The sequence below is a fragment of the Halyomorpha halys genome, unplaced genomic scaffold, assembly GCF_000696795.3.
Source record: "Halyomorpha halys isolate HHAL.00 unplaced genomic scaffold, Hhal_1.1 Scaffold111.1, whole genome shotgun sequence".
NCBI classification, from domain to species: domain Eukaryota; kingdom Metazoa; phylum Arthropoda; class Insecta; order Hemiptera; family Pentatomidae; genus Halyomorpha; species Halyomorpha halys.
Window position 1 is genome coordinate 533,780 of NW_027109684.1, and position 18,515 is coordinate 552,294.

Sequence of the window (18,515 nt, forward strand, 5' to 3'; positions counted from 1 at the left end):
ATTTATCATCCACGGTCAACTATCTCTCATAATTATGGATCTTACCTTACATATAGTACCAGAGCCAGAAAAAAAAGGCAGTCATTTCAGATTAATTAATAAGAGGCAGCCATTTTTGATTAATTTAATGAACACTATGTATAATTACTAGTTAAAACTGATGAGTCTGCCAAGTATAGGTAGGGGTAATAAAAAAATGGCGGCTGTCTCAAAACCTTAAAAAACATTAATTTTTCATTCGAAGCTCTATATCTTAAAAACTACCAACAACACTAGAAAATATAAAAGAACATTATTTAAAGGAAAGTAAATTTGCTGAATTATGATCCCTAATTTACGTCCAATAGTTCTCGAGATATAGAGAGTAGCTTTTCAAAAAGCAACATTTCTAAAAAATCTACTGAAAGATTAGTAGTTAGTTAATTTATTTTGAGAAATCTATATCTCAGGAACTATGTGACGTATAGATGCCTATTAGCATTCAAATTAAACCTAGTTTAATGTACTATAAAGAAGTTTATGACCTTTACCTTCGTAGGAATAGTAGTTTTCATGATATTTTCTAAAATAAATTGATTTATTGTTGTTAGGACAATAAGTTTGAGTTTTGAAAAAATTTATTTCAAAAACCATAGGACGTACAGATGTCTGCCAGCACTGTAGTTAAAGCTAGTTAAATTTACAATAAAATAGTACATAACGTTGATCTTTGTAGGAGTAGTAGTTTTTATCATATTTGAAAAAATAAAGTCACAAACTGTTTATTTCTAGTTGTACGTATAAAATTTTTGATTTTTGAAAAAATATATCTCTAGATCCATAAGACGCACATATGTCTGCCAATTTTCAAAATAACTAATTTAACTACCAATAAAGTAGTTTATGACACTTATCTTCGAAAAGCACAACTCCTACGACGATAAACGTATTAAACTACTTCATAGTCCATTAAACCAGTTTTAATTTGAGTGCTAATAGACATCTGTACGTCTAATGGTTTATGAGATATAGATTTTTCAAAATAAATTCACTAACCACTGATCTTTCAGTACGTTCTGTACAACATTTTTATGAAATATTGCTTTTTAAAAAGCTATATCTCGAGAACTATTGAACGTAAATAGCTCTAATAAGGGCTTAAAGTTTAGAAAATTTATTCTACTTTAAATGATGTTCTCTTAGATTTTCTATTGTTGTTGGTAGTTTTAAAGATATAGAGTTCCGAATGACATACTCGGCATGACTCATCAATTTTGACCAGTAATTATATATAGTTTTCATTTAAGTAATCAAAAATTAGGGTAAAATAACTACCTTTTGTTTTCCTCTTGGGCTCTTGTACTAACACACATGATTGTATAATTCCGAACCAAAGAAGGTATTGGTCAATTATATGCCTTGGGCCACTTCAAAATCTACAATTTCATATTTCACGAATTGGTCTCCCTCTCTCTTCCCCTTGAGTCCCTAATATTCTCGGCTAAAAAAGTATTAGAGAATACAATTGGATTCCGGAATAGAGGAATTGAAATGCATTAAATACTCATCTCGTTGGCCAAAACATTTAAAAAATTATCCGTCAAGAGAGGTGTCCGTGATGTGAAGTGTTACTGTAATTGATGAATGGAAAAATAATCAAAAATAATAATCATAAAAATTAATATTCAAATTGATACTACCAAGTTTTTTTTTTTAACTTGGAATTACTTTTTTTTTATCAGATCAAAATAAAATAATAATTTAGTTGTTATATTTTATTTCCCAAGCAAATGGCCTTTATGGTGCAATCCTCATTTCACAGAAAATATTTTTTAACAATATGAATTGTTATACAAATAATCAAGATTAAATATCTGATATTCTCAAAAATCCGTTGAGTTTATACATTGAAATAATGAAAACAATTATAAAAATATAAATATCTATATCTATAATATCTAATGTATTGTAGTGTATATTGTATTTCATTTATTTTATGTTTTATTATTTTAGTTTTTTTAAATTAAGTCATAGTTTATAAATTGAATTATTAGTCATTAGCTCGCAGCTACAAATGACTATCAATCAAATGTGTAACTACATTAACTATTATGTTTATCAATTCTTTATGTTATTTTGGCACAAATCGATAGATCTCGCCATCTATAAATATAATATAAACAATTAAACAAGATATAAAATAATTCCAAGTTAAAATTACGGATATTAACATACAATATATAGATATCTACATACAAAATATTTAATAATAATAACCCAAAGGTACGATACCGATACCCCCAATCGTACTCTACATATGTCCAGTGACAACGCTCCAAGCCTAAAACTACTAAATCAGTTTCCACGCAATCCTCCCCTTTAGGTCTCGGTTCACCCCCTCAGTCAGTATTTATTAATATTTTAGGGATCCAACCTTACACGGTTACTACGCCACCACACTATAACCTTAATTATATTTCTAGGGTACAACTCCCTCAATTCAGCGTTTTGTTGCCTTCTAAATTCTCCTGTTAATTAATCCTTTTTCGGTTCGAATGTTTTACGTACTACTTTATTTTCGAAACCCCTCAGGCGCTGTTCTTCCCTTAGTTTAAGATTCTACATTTCGCATCCATAAAGAACAGTGGGAAGAATAATAGTTTTGTAAATTCTAACTTTGAAGTTTTTGGACAAAAGGAGCAAGGTAAGCATTTTCGAAATAAAAAAAATTAAAAGCATTTCTAGCCTTTAGCCTTGCTTTTATTTCCTTATCTTTTAATTTTACTTCCTTATATATATATTTTTTTAAGTAACCATAGAACCTAAATACTTTAGCCTATCGACCTATTTAAATGTATTTCCTCCTATATCTATATCATTGAAATTGCTCCCATTTTTACCGCTAACCACATATTTTTGTTCTATCCGTATTTATTTTAAGACCTAGTTCCTTACTGGATTTTATCATTTAGTTTTATAGTTTCCTTGTTCTTACCCAATAATACCAAGCACCGGCATTTTACTACCTAAAGCTAAACTCCCTTTTCGGTTTTCATCACATTTTTAATGACGTATTTGAGTTCTAGATTGAATAAGATAGGTTATAAAGAATCGCCTTGTTTAAAGCCGACCGAACCACAAGCTGCTTAGAATAATGATTATCGATTCGTACCTTATGAAACGTTTAGGTCATGCACATCCCTACTAGATTCACTAACTTCTTTATACACCATAAATACGTATGAAAATAAACAAATTATCACATAAATTCATTATAATTTATAGTCAATCTCTTTACTAACTAATATACGATAAAATTATAAATGAAAACAAAAACATATAAATGCATATAAAGTTATAATTAATTTATAGAGGAGACTAACGATTATGGTTGGTCCCTTTTATTTCTTACGCCACTAAATATTCTAGAGGAGCTTCAGGTTGCATTATTATTCAACAGCGGGAAAGATCTGGACAACTTTTTGAGCTGACCTGTTATTAATCCTTTCCCCATCAGAATATAAATTATTTTCGTTGGTCTAAATCATAATAACGGTCTTAAACTGTACTAAGCACAGCAAACTTATCAATGAAACCAATATTTGCAGATGTCCGTCAAGGTTCTGTCCTGGTCCGTCAAGACTTCTGTACTTCATATTCACAAACGACAACATACCAACTGTGACGTATGACGGCGACCCTGCTATCATTTCGAGAAACACAGACCCTTTAGTGGCCACACTAACACCACAACATAGTCTAAGCAATATACAGACATGGTGCACACGATGGAAACTTAAGATTAACCACGAGAAGTCACAACATGTCACATTTACTCTACGACACAAAACATGGCCTTCAGTTTACAAAGATAATCACCCTATACCACAAACTAACACTGTAACTTATTTAGGGCTTACTTATGACAGACACGTGGAGACAAAATGTAAAACGCTAAATTTCCGATTGAGTCTATTATATTCCACACTACACAGACGTTCTAAATTATCTCTCAGACAGAAACTTAACGTATACAATTACTTGCTAAACCCCAAAAGGACTTAGGCATGCAAAATTTATGGACCTGCTAAAAAGACACAGATTAAAAAAATACAGACTTTTCAATCGCAATTTTTAAGACTGGGGACGAACTCACCACTCTACGTTTCAAACGAGACGATTCACGCCGACCTACGCATTCTGACTGTAACGGGTCACATTCATGTGATTTACGAACACACAACATGGAAATTTCAATAAATTTATACAACAGATGGCAACACATGACATCCCTGACATGACTCAGCGTAGGCTGAAGAGGAGTTGGATGCTTAATTAATTAAAGTGTAATAAAATAATTTCCTTAATGTCAGGAGGATGCATCATTGGGTGCTGTCTCCCTCATGCCATGCTTGAATAGTACAGCTCATTAACTGATTGTAAACTAGATTTACAGGTGCGAATAAAAAAAAAGTTTGTAGCCAATCTGTAGTTGACACCTACAATCAAATTTATGGACATTTTAATCTATTATCTGCCAAATGAGTATTCATCAACTTGATAGTTGTACAAATTATATAAATCGTTATTAATATATCTTGTCCTAGATTTCAGCATAAGGTATAATTATAATGATTTTAAAAAAATTATCGAACGAAAACGAAAAAAAATCCGTATTTTCTAACGAGGCATTACAATTTTTTTTTGTTTAGTTAAGAAAAAGAAGACAGATATATTAGACGGGAACAGAGGCCCGAGATCTCGCGAAAATACATCACTTTTTACTGCGCACCGGCCTTTCTCGGAAAAAAGATTCAGCGGCACATAAATCATGCCATATGCTAAATACCATACGCTAGCCCTTATTTTCTGCTTCACTCGTCCATCTTCGATATACATACATAATACATTTAGCATGTTTAGTCGTGTATTCAGTATTTTTAACGGTTTTAGTCGAGGTGAAAGATTTATAAAATTATGTTATAATTACAAAACCCTAACTGACTAAAAGAGTACAAAAAATGACCCTGAGGTCAGATGGAAATAGAACAATCTTATCTTTGCCAGTTCACTATTATAAATAATTATTCTGTAGAACAATACTTGGACTCATGTAGATTACTGTCAAATGAAAAAACCTAAGAATGCTATAAACAATGCAGATTTTTTGTTTGTTTTACAATCAAATTGTAGAAGAAGTGTAGTAACCGTTAGGCATTTCTCTGTTGTGGTCAACAAATTTTCAAGATAAATTTGAGCATAAAAATTAAAATAAAAGAAATCAAGATGGAAGTAATTCGTAATATCAACATATAAAGAGCTATAATGAATTCTAAATGTTGTTCTGCATCTTCCAGTCAGGTTTAATTTGCTCAAAAATTTTATTCGAACAACTAGAAATTAACATTTCGAGAATTTAGTTTGTCGAATATCATGACTACAACTCTACGAAAATAAACATCATGGCTTTATGTTGTGTGCTAATAGACATCTGTGCGTCAGTATTTTTCACTACTTTTTGACTAACTATTTTTCAATAGTTTTTGAGATATAGATTTCTCAAAATAAATTCAGTGAATACTTATTTCTCAGTGGATTCTTTATAAAATGTTCAATTTAAAAAGCTATATCTCCCGAACTATTTTAGCAAATTTAATTTACTTTAAATGATATTTTCATAGGTTTTCTAGTGCTGTTGGTAATTTTAAAGATATAGAGCTCCGAATGAAAAAAAAAAAAATGTTTATGTTTTGAAACAGTCACCATTTTTATTATTCCTACTCTTGGCAGACCCATCAATTTCGACTAGTAATTATGATTATATGATTATAAATAGTTTTCATTAAAGTAATAACAAATTGGGGAAAAATAACAGACTTTTCTCTTCTCTTGTACAATAGTGCAACACTCACAGCCTTGAGGGATACGTACAAGAGGTTATAGGTACATTGCCAGAACTCTCTTCATAAACAAAAATTTGGAATTCTATAAGGAATTTAAAATTAATACATATTTGGTTTTCTAGATTGGAAGTACATTATAGACAGTTTGAAAGCGATTCCTATGGTAACATTTTTATAAATTTTTCAAATAAATAATTTGACATGAAAATTAGATGTTTTTAAATTTATATATTAATTATAATACTATTGCTCTTCCCTTGTAAATAATATATATCAAATAAACTATTTCAAGGTTTCAACATTTAACATTAAAAAAAAATGGATAATCAGTACTAATAGGTAATTGTTTTTCCGTATTAATATTTTCTCACAAATAAAATAATAGTACCGAAAAAAAATACTTCGAAAACATTATGTTAGGTTCTATGTAAACGAAATTCCAAAAAAAAACACGTCTGGTCCCGTACGACCGAAGAAATTATTTTAACAATTGACGAAGAAAGGAGCAAGAGTTCAGGAAATGGACGAAAATTTAAAATTTTCTTTTCAATCATAGAACTCTCAGCTTTAATTTATTAATTCAAAGAAATACAGGGATATTCCAGAAGCATTAACTTCATTTTCAGAAGCACTTTGTCCTATTTATTCGATTAATGGGTTTTTAAAATATTTTCAAATTTTCTTTATTAAACATGTATATTTTTCCCCGACAATAGACTATTTATTGTATTGAGTTTAAAAATTGAATTCTTAGGTGAGATTGGTGTAATCTATATTGACTAAAATCATCTGATTATACTTATGTCACTGCTAAATGGGATTTGTGTCAGTAGTTATAACAAAAAATATCGCAGTTTGGAGGGGGGAAGGTGAGGTTTTAGTTCTTTAATAGTTAATAGTGTTTTTTTTTCATTAAGAACAAAATAATAGCTAATTTTATTCTTTTACAGGAGAATAATACTTTACGGTTTCTTTACGTTAATACTTGTGGAATTTTTTCTTCCATTTTATTGTCTCTATTTTTATTTACTTTTCTGAGTTTTGGGGTCCTTACCTTCACATTATATTGCATATAATATTCATATTTTGTTCATATAAAAAATTACTATTTATACATAATGCATACTTATAATTTTTATTTAATTTTAATATTTAATAATTTTAAATAAAGGAATTTTTTAGATACAATATCTTTTTTAAACATTATAAATACCTCTTAACAGTTCCTTTGTTAATTAAATCCATTAGATAATATTAATTTTACATGAAGAATTATTCGTTTAAACTATTTGAACTCTCACTTGGCTATGGATTATTCCATCTACATTACATTTCTTAAATATCTCCTCTCCAACACTTGAAAAATCTGTTATTTGTATCAATCAATATTTTTAAACTATTTTAATTATTATTATTTCTAATACTACAATAATAGCTTACTTATATAACTGGACCTACTTCACCTTTACCTCAAGTACAAGGTACCTAAAGTATGACCCTCAGTGAAATTAATTCCTGGAATATGTGGATGGAAAAGTGATTCCTGAAGAATCGAGTGTTTCGTCCAACTCCTTGAAGGTCGAGTAATTATATAATTAAACTTTATATCATTGTTAGTGAGATATAAAATTGACTTACACATAACAGCTAGGCGACTGATATTCAGTAAAAAAAAACTAAAAACACTTCAGTCGAGAAAAGAGAACCCTGACGGGTGGGAGCAGGTGCGTAGATATTGACAGCCAATTCTACCGCCACTCTACTGATTTATACAGCCTTCCCTTACGATTCCTCAGTCCCAAGGGCTAAACCCATTTATTTCGAATCCGGCAGAAATTATAACTTCTCCTGCCGATGGATAATCACTATCACAAAGATGGAAAATAACCTTTGGTAAATAGAGTGGCGAATGGGCATTAATCATGTTGTTGATTCAAATTATTCAGTACAAATAATTCGGAATAGCAAGATGTCAACTTGTAGCTACAAGTTATTAAATTAACAACAAGAAATGTAGTTTTGAGGGAGGGGAGGCGATTTTTTTTAAATCGTAATAGGATAGACTGGACAAGTGTATAAGCGATCTGGTATTCAGAACTATGAAACTGACTTTAGTGTTGTTCTCAACTTCTCATAACTGCCATCAAGGACAATGGGCGGGAACTTAGCGCGCCTTACAGTAACCTAACCTTATTTATTAGAAAGAAGAGTGTTTCCACTTAACTTACTAGACTTCGGGAAGTCTGTAAGGATCTGAACAACAGATAGTTACATTCTAAAATCATAATAGACACTGTCACCATTATTTTCATTTCGTATTGGTCCACAAACGTACCACAGGTTATTTGATCGTAGTCACGCCCAACTCCAGGTTTTACCTCCAATTAAGGCTACACACTTTATAGACGCTGTATGTACCTAACCCAGGCGGACTTTAGAACCCATAGGGTTAACTAAGGGCTACAATTGTAAAATAAATAATTATCTGCTGCAGGTGGATTCGAACATGTGCCCGGAAGTTATTAACAGCACCTGACTCGCTAAGCTACCCCGCTCCCTAAATGAAAATTTACTGATAGTAAGTAGCATTGTTCCGACAAAGCCTTGTTGTAGTTCGCCCAATTTTGATTGATCCTTCCAAATGATTTTCTCACATATTTATTGAGAATAATATATCAATTAGGGACCGAGCCATCTTGAATATGTGGCTTGGTCTCAATATTTTAATTCTTCCTTCACTTAATAAAAAAAAAATCTAGCAACTGTGATGGTACGGTATTCCTACAGAGATCTCATCCAACCACTGCATTGTGTCCCTTTCTTTTACTACAGAAGACTTCTGGTAGTTAAAAGTTAGTCCAACTTTTTCTTCCCAAGCCTTCCAAGAAAGTCCTGGACTTTTTCCCCTTTTACTATGGTTTCAATGACGTACAAAGAAAGTGTGTGACATCACGGACATAAGCTAACGCGCCTTTACAAGCTCTAGTCTTCCAATATTGTCACAATCAAGATAAAAATAATTCTATGGCTGGGAATCGCTATGAAATAAGCTAAAAATTGTTTCAGAGCTATTCATGTTTTTGAAATTTATACCTCAAAATCCAACATTAGTATTGAACCTGGAAAAAAATATCTGGGAAACAGGAATCGAAGAGGCAATAAGATAAAATGTAAAAAAATACTCGAAATCAAGAAATCAAATTTCATTGTGGAATTTTAAAATTAAATCACTAAGATTATTCAACCATCATCAATTTTATTTACATCTACCTTCTCCCTGTAACAATCTACTTATCCCAAACACTACTGAAAGTAGATTCAGTGTAAAGAAACAATAACTATAAATTCAAAAGTAATGTTCTGAATAATAATTAACTACTCCTATTGAATATGAATTTATCAATATCAATATTAATATTAATATTAGTATCAATATTATCAATATTAATAAATATACAGTAATCAATATTCATCATATATTCAATTGTCCCTAATTCATATATGATCATCAATAAATTCCCCACTTCACGGTGTGTGAAACTCGTCATGGAAGATGAAAAATGGCGGAACTGGAATACCATTGTTTCGTTGGAACGACGCTATTATGAGTTCTTCTTCTTTATTTTAATTTTTTCTTATATTTTTTTATTTAGGGAGCAGGGTATCTCAGTGAGTAAGACGTTGTTAATAGCTCCCGAGCTCAGTTTCGAATACAGCTGGGGCAGATTATTATTTATTCCGTTAATTCAGCCGTGAGTCAACCCACTCATTAAGTAGGTACCCTTATTTGGGTAAAAATCTAGCGGTCGAATGTGGTTCTGATCACATCACCTCCTTGCACAACTGTTGGTCTTAGTAACAATATATAAAGTACTGCAGCCATAACACTTTACAGGTTGTAAGTACTGATTTAATTTAAATCGAATATAACAACCAAAACTACTTTCACAGTTAGGAAAAGTTAGGAGTGAAGGAAACACATAAATAGTCCTTATTTTCCTGTTCCAACGTTTCGGCCTGAATTTCAGGGATTCTTTAGGGCAACGTTTGTTAAAAACACATTTAATATAAATTAAAAAATATATATCATAAAAACTATAATACATACAGACAATTAGAAATTTTTTTTTAATATCTTTATTGAAATTTACAACTGTATATTACATAATACATTTAGTAAATAAGATCTTAGTTAAAATAGAGTGTTACAGGCGTGTAGAGCAACTTTCACTTGCATTGGTAGCACTCTAATGACATTTTACATTAGCTGTCTCGTGGCCATCTTCTTTTCAGGCGCCTTGGAGGATTGTCAGGAATGGAAGAGAATACAAGGTTAGAAACTAGGGGGTTTGAGTGAATAGGGAGTTTATAATGGAAGGAGTGATATCCGATTCGGGCTAGATCGGTTACATAGGGAATATTAAGGTCTTTATGTATGATTTTATTTGTGACAAAGTAAGGATTTTGGATTGTAAGGATTGAATACGAGAGGAATTCGAAGGTTTAATGGAGTCCCAAAGCTCAACTCCGTATAAAAAATTTGTTTTACTTTAAACTAATAAATGATCACTTTACGACTATACTCGATATAAAAAACAACAAGGTATCTGCATTTTGAAAAGAGTGAGAAATTAAACAGGGACATTTGTAGGAGTGTGTATGCCTTACATGCTAATAAAAAAAGCAACGAAATTAACAGACAAAGAACATTTGATAACGATAGAAGCTATCAACTATAATATAATGGAGGAAAACTTTTATCATGGAAGAATTATTAAGAAAATATGGCATAATAATAATAGTACAGATAATATGGATCGTAGATTAAATGAAATAATGAAAATTTAAGAAACATCATCATTGTCCACAGATTTTGAAACTTAGATAACATAATGGGTAAAGTCAGCCGTCGGTTCTGAGCCTATCTTGGAGCACATTCAGCTCCTATAAAGTGGGCCTCGCGCTTATTTGCTTCAAAAACTTGACGTTTAAGTGTAATCTTGAACAAATTATCTCCTTGCACGACAGTTGTAGAAACAGTACTTTCTTGTCAAGTAATAAACCGAAGACACTTCATGGATTCAATATCGATGTTGTGTTAAAGGATGGTTCTTGGTGAAAGTGCTCTAAGTGGAAAAATTAACCATCATTCCCTCACACAAAATTAAACCCAATTTTTCGAAATAATTAGTAATATAGACATAATAAAGTGAACATCTTGGCCTCGACTAGCAAATTTTACGTTGGTTCATAAAATGTTTAGTAGTGTATGCTCACTAACTACCGGACGACATATCTACTCACTTTAGACGGCAGTTCCGCTCAACTCAGTTTTTCTGTCTTTTTTAAAAAAATTCTTCATTTTTCCCACTTCCTTGTCATGTTCCTTCCTTATTAATTATTGTAGACATTCTATATTTATTTTGGCTTATTATTTTTCTACTCATCTATATTACTCTGTATCTTTTATCTATCGTAACATATATTCCGTTTTCTTTCTTGCACATTGTATCATATATATCGTTTTTTTTTTCATATATTTCATTATGTTGATTTAAATTTTTTCATTACTTTTAAACATCAATTAGATATTTTATAATTTTAATTCAATTACTCACCAATTACATTTTTTCTGCACCTTTAATTATTTTTGTTTCTTTATCTACATGAGCACTGTCTGTTTTTAAATTTTTTTTTTGATAATTTATTTAGTATGATTTCTACCTAAACAATATTATATTTTATCATATATTAGTATCAGCTACTATCTACTTAATTTATTGTTATACATATATTTCCAAGAACGGTTGTTATTATTTTATTTTAATTTTTTCTGAATAAAGATTGTTATCTCGTTATGTTTTTCAGACCTAAAATTTCAGGTTGAAACATCGGCACAAATAAATAAGTTTTGTGATATTTTGCAAGTGAATCTTTGCTGACCACACCTCACCCCTCTTCGATCATCTCCAGTCAACCGTTAACTCAATTAATATAAATTTTAAACTTATCACATAATAAACAACCTTTACAACCCTATGTGGGATATTTTGTAGTCAAATGATTTTCTAGAGAATATTGAATGATAAAGATTGTTGTTAGAGCGGCTTGATAATGAGGAACTTTGAAGACTAACAACCCCGAGGACTCACAATGAGATAAGGTTACACACTTCCCAACTTCTCCCTTTGACTGTATAATCCTGTACCACTAGGTCAAATGTTTTTACTCCCACTTCATTTTCAAGCATATTTAACTACTCAATTATAAAATCCAATTAGTATAGCAATTAAAATGGCATGGATTTAATTCTGTTCCAAATACAAAATTTAAACAAGGCCCATCCCGACGTTCTAATTATTATTAATTCCCTGCAACCGATGGCCGTGCAGTAGCGATATTTTAATACAGCCGAGAGAGAACGGGTTGAACAAATTGAACGAGTATCAACAGCAGTCATCAATTTGTAACTTTAGGATATGAAGATTTATTATGATAATTTAAATTCATTGAGGAAATATATTCATTAATAATAATTACATTGACACACACACAATTATCAAACAAAACGCCACTATATATAAAGTAACTTATTCATAATACATTATATATTTAATACCAATTATTTTTATTTTTCGTTTCACTTCATATTTCTCCTTTTTAATTCTACATACATATTCGGTTTATTTAGTTATGTGATTTTAAGCATAATTCTACAATTTTATCCATCAGTATTTTTTTTTTAAATATATTTTTATATTAATTATTACCCTACTCATTTTTGTTGTAATTCGGATCGAACAAATTTCGTTTTAGGAAATGCTCATTTTCTGGTCTTTTTGAGTTCGTTTTAGCGACGGTTTACTGTCAAGATAAACCAAACCAACCATCCTAGATATCAGTTAATAACATAGTTAATCAAATAATAATATTTTGCTTCTTTAAGTTCGTTTTAACGAGGGTTTACTGTTGTATTTTTGCTGCCTTCAATTTATATTTCCTTTAATATATTCTGAAAATGCTTTGGTGCAAAAACCATTTCGAAATTTTCTGAAGCATGTAAAACTCTTCCTATTTCGGCCATTTTTGACTTGTACTACTTTTACCGATTAGATGTCACTAGATTAAAGTCAAGATAAACCAAACCAACCACCATATCGTTAATTGATGAAATAATCAACCGAAAGTGTTCTAGAAAACAATTTTGATTCTTTAATAAAAGCATTTTTTTTATTTATCTGTAATGTAATGGTGAACGTATTGCAATGTAGTGTAAACCTACGTTAACAAAGTAGACCAAATCGATCGATTAGGTTTAGAAAAATGTAAACGAATGAAGAGCTTTGCTAACTAATTATTCTGATTTTTTTTTCCCTCAGATAGTAAGTTACCAATTTTTGCTTAATTTGGCATAAAAATACATTATTTACACACCGTCTGTTCTTTTTTATCCAGCATTTTCTCTTTTATTATTACAGTTATTTTTTCTGTTCTTATGTATTTTTTTTCTTTCATTTCATGGTTTTTACCTTCATGAATAATTTGTTAAATTGCCACTTTTTTAAAAAAAAATGTTATAAAAATTTCATTTGAAATTTGTCATATTTTTTCCTTCTAAAATCATTGATAACTGTTGAATAATTTTTTTATTCATTTTAGTACATGAAAAAATGAATAAGTATGTATATATATACTTATACGGCTATATGTATCCGGGAGGAAATCGATTCCTAGAATATATACAACTTTTATATTACAATTAAATGAGTAGCATAGGATCAAAACAATTTTTCAATACAATTCAAAACCTATTTTTGACAAAATATAAACAATACAGCTTTTTTATTGGATTTATCAGGTTTTTTCGTAAAGAGTGTGGGGGAGTGGTACGCTCTTTGAAGGTATCCTTTATTTTGATCAAGACCTGCAATATTCTATAGAGAAAAAAATGGCCAAATCATTAGATTTAGGATTAGAACGAACAATTTCCCTGAGTTTAGGAGTTTATGCTTGACGAAAAGAAGCACAAAGGTATTTGCATTATCTTGTTTGCAAAATACTTGATGAAAAAGTGTGATAATGTTCTTTGTATCCGTTGATTTTTTTTTTTTTTTTTTCATAACCCCTATTTCTGAATTTCATATATGTATGGTTTTTAGCATGAATATATATTCTGGTCCTGCACTGTGTCCTTCTTCTGTGGTTCCGATGGGATCGTGGGTATCCGTAGGACAAAGAAAGACAAGCTTTATTGAGAGTAATGCTGCCCAAATACAGCAGGTTGCTATAACACACATGATCTATTTTAGAAAACAAAATAAAACATAACATAAACGAATTATATTAAATTTGTAAATAATTTTTTTGGTGGATTTCTTTCTTCATCCTTCGTATTTTTTTTCTTTTTGTTTTGTTTTGTTATCAACACAATATCTAATCCTCTCATTACTTCCCACAGTAGCATATTTTATATCCCCCCTTTTTCGGCGATCTATAAAAAATATTGCGTTTACTACACAAGTTTTATTTTAAATTCATGGACTCATTCAAAATTGATAGTTTCAGTAAGTACACATAAAGAAAAAAAATAAGAAAATGTTGTAGATAAATGAAAATGTCGAAACGAATTAAAATAAAATAACAATAGGTAATAATGTTGACAAAAAAGAAATAGGTTAAAACTAATAAAAAATTAAAAAGAAATGAACTCATTAGAGATAAAAGATGTTTAAAACAAACAAATAAGAATAAAATAAGTTAATGATAAATAAATAAAGAAGTACTCAACTAATTTCCTTCAGGTGATAATATATAATTTTGTTTGAAACGAAAGTGTAAGCTATATTAAATGTAAAAATGACTTTGGTAAATGAATGAGAGTTCTGAAGAATTGTTTAAGGTTCAGTTGATTAATCCAGGTTCAAGATCAATTGGCCTATTACATCAATGTTATTCCAACTGTACTACCTCTTATTACTTTGGTCTAAGAATGTTAAAAAAATATTCATATTTAGATACATCCATATTTCAAAAGAAATGCATCGATATTTTTATCCGATATATCGTAACATCAATACTAAAATTTGACTATGAGTAACCAATATTAAAAAAAAAAATGTTTTTAATTTAGTTTTAAATGAAAGTGTAGGCTACAAGACTGATAATTTTCATTTATTTATTATTAATTTTTTATGAAAAGAAATTTCATGGATTTTTTTCTTGTACGTAGTAATGAGTTTCTTTAGCAAAAGATAAATTTATAATTAATTCAATGAATATTGTTATCTTTAAGCACCATAATTACTTTTTTTTCTAGTTTCAAGCAATAATTTGCTTTTTATTTTATATGTGAATGGCTTGATGAACTTATAAATATTTAATTGTTGCTATTATAGCAAATACATATTTTAATTTTTTCAATTTATATTACTTTAAATTCAATGTAAACCCTCTTTTCCTTCTCCCTCTAACTAAGAATAAATTTATTGGGGCCCATATATATAAATCAACATATATTCTTATCAATATTTCGATATATTCGAAAACTATCGATACGATACATATAATAATATTCGTTCTATTGCGAAATAATAGAGGAATCCATAAATTCAATAGTTTAACTATCGTAATAAACATAAAGACTAATATTTTAATTAATCTAAATGTTTAAATTAATAAAAATAATAAACCAATTATTTTTGTTTCATTTGTTAATTTTTATTTATCATAGCATATGTTACACTCTATAGGAAAGGTGTTGGTGTTCGCCGCTTGTAGGTGTAAAAGAATTTGGATGTCTCAACTTGAAAATCGATTATTTCTATGTTCGCCCCACTGTGATTACTATTTCAACAATAGTTAAAAATTATTAATAAAATAATAATTAATGCAATAGTTTGGTGTTTTTAATTGAACTTTTATCTTTTAGTTCAATTTTGCAATGAATCAAAATTATGTATGGTATCACAACACCAAAAAACTCGGCTGAATTACCACGTTTTATTTTAAATATAAATAGTCAATTGTAATCCCACAACTTGACTTCCAAATGTGTGTTTGTTTTTTTTATGCTTAAACCTTTTTCTTCTTCTTATCAGGAATTTATACCCTTCATTTTACTTCATTATTCTTTACGTCATCCGAACAACGTTTCGGGCTCTTATACTCATTATCAAGTTCTTACAATTAATTTGTGGAAATATGTCATCTTGGTAGAAACAATTTTTTATATACTTCAAACTGATTATAAGTACAATTTTTCAAATCCTTATTATTTTTTTATTAGTACTGTTTTACAAAAAATTCTTGTCTTTCATATTTTTTTTTTTTCTTTATGCCCATTCGTAAATCCAAATTTTAGGGCATTTAGCCCTGAATGGTTGTCTGATGGTAGTCCAAACTTGAAAATCGTTTTTTTTTTCTACATTCACCACTACATATTCTCAACAGGCAATGACTATTTTAACGCAATAGTATATAGTGAATTAAAATTGGTATATTTAAATCACACTCATTGAACTTTTGTGTTTTAGTTCAATTTTACAGTCAATCTGTAATTTTACTCACTATCTGTGAATCTATTACAACACCAACAAACTTGGCTGTATTATCATGTTTTATTTATTACTATTATTTTATTTTATTTTTAAGAAAAATAGTTTGTTTATAAGCTAGTTGACGGAAGCATATGAGTTCTTCGAAAAAGTGATTTGTATCTAAAAATAGTGAGAAATCCTATAATATTTTACTTAACCGTATCTATCCTATAGGAATGAGTTAAAAAGAAAAAAAAAATGAGATAATTTCTCTAAAATCAAGTCATAAAACAAAAAAAAAAACGCTAGTAATGCCAGTTAACACTTAGATTGCGTCACATCACAATAATCCATTGCTATCCGGAAAGAATTTTAAAGTTATGATATTACGAAACGAGAAGCTGAAGCACGAAATAAGTGTGCTCTTGAGAAGGCATTGCACCCCTTCAACTTCTGGTATGGCTCACGGTATTTCATTACGATAGAAAATTTATTACTGTTTAGTTCAAGCCTGTTTAGGCTTTGTGGGAAGTCAAGATGCAGGATACATTTTTACTGTGAGTAATAGCCACGGGGGCGCCATCTATTGGCACGAGTGCCAAGTAGTATCGGCGCCACCTATGAAAAACAGGGAAGCAGTTGCTCTGCTTGTGGGTCTATCCCCTACAAGCTGGAAGCTGCAGACTTTGCAAGGAGCTCTGACCTGCCCTCAGTTACTATCTCTCTAGGCAAGGGAAGATGACATGCTAAGTTCTCAGCTTCGAGGTGGCAGTTCAAGCCGCTCATACTAAGTAAGCGCATTTCTTTCACTGTTCACCAATATTGTCATGCACCAGGACTTTGTTTCCCATCACAATCATCAACTCCACATCTTATCAATTGTAATTATATTCCCATTACATTAATCCATTCAACTACACTACTATCATCATTATATTCTCTTAGGTTAACTCCCCTCCCCCCGCTTCTATCTACAAGAAATTATCTTTCACTTATCAATATATATTCAATTATGTTCAATATTTGTTTTGTTCAACTAAACATAAAATACAATTTGATAAACGTGTTGCTCTCACACAGTAATTTATTGTAGATAAAAACTAAATAAAGAGAAAAAGAAATGCTTTATTCATTCATGCTGCCCAAATACATCGGGTTGCCACATTACACAGCATACTGATCAATCCGTGATCGGACATATACAAATTACATATTTTTAATATAAAGAAATAAAAATAAATTAATAATTTCCATCGCATTATTTAATTTCTAGTACGTTAATAAGTTCACACCCTTTTTATTTTGAACAAAAAGAAATATTCACATTTTTACACTCGATTTTATATCATTCACCATGTAAGGTTAGGGATTGATAAAGTATATAAGCTGATAGTACTCACCATGGGTTCGTCGGTATTCTTCTGAAACTGAACGAGGCGGACGCGAGTGACGTGCTCAAGGTCCAGGTCCCCGTTGGGGGCCTCCAGGTCGTCGTCATCGCCGTTGAGGTAGGGCAATGGCGGGGGGGTCACCCTTATCGCCTCTTCCCCGTAGATTTCGTGAGCCACCACATCGTGGGCCTGCAGCATGCCCTGCAACAGAGAGGAACAGAGCTCCATTAGTCAAATATGGCATACCCAAGTCCAAGAACCTTACGGACAGGATATCTTGGTGTTTGGATAGCTATGATGGAGGGAGAAGATAAAAAAAATTTTAAAAGGATTAGAAGGACCTTAAGCTAAATCTGAAGAGGGACGGAACTAAACAGGGGATCGGATTAGTATAAAAGAATTTTATTTATTTATTGCTATTTACAACTGTATAAAAATACAACCAGTAAATTTGATCATAATGACATAATGATATGATACAGGATGTAGCGAAACTACCCAGTAGTAGAACTCTAAAAACAGTTTACAATATAAGGTAACGAGGCCATCTTCTTTTCAGGCGCCTCGGAGGATTGCCAGGGATGGAAGAGGAAGCAAGGTTAGAAACTAGTTGGTTTGGGTGGTTAGGGAGTTTATTATGGAAGGAATAATATCGGGTTCGGGCTAGATCGGTTACATAAGGAACATTAAGGTCTTTATGGATGGTT

The 18,515-nt window shown here is 30.6% G+C and overlaps 1 protein-coding gene across 11 annotated transcripts in view; it reads right to left on the minus strand.

Moving 5' to 3' along the window:
• Window positions 1-18,515, minus strand: part of CASK (peripheral plasma membrane protein CASK) — a 934,116-nt gene that overhangs the window by 60,881 nt on the left and 854,720 nt on the right. For all 11 annotated transcript variants that reach the window (XM_067047816.1, XM_067047817.1, XM_067047813.1 and 8 more), the window contains one exon: window positions 17,818-18,009. In XM_067047816.1, the coding sequence (XP_066903917.1) occupies window positions 17,818-18,009 (192 nt within the window). The remainder of the gene's footprint in view (window positions 1-17,817; window positions 18,010-18,515) is intronic.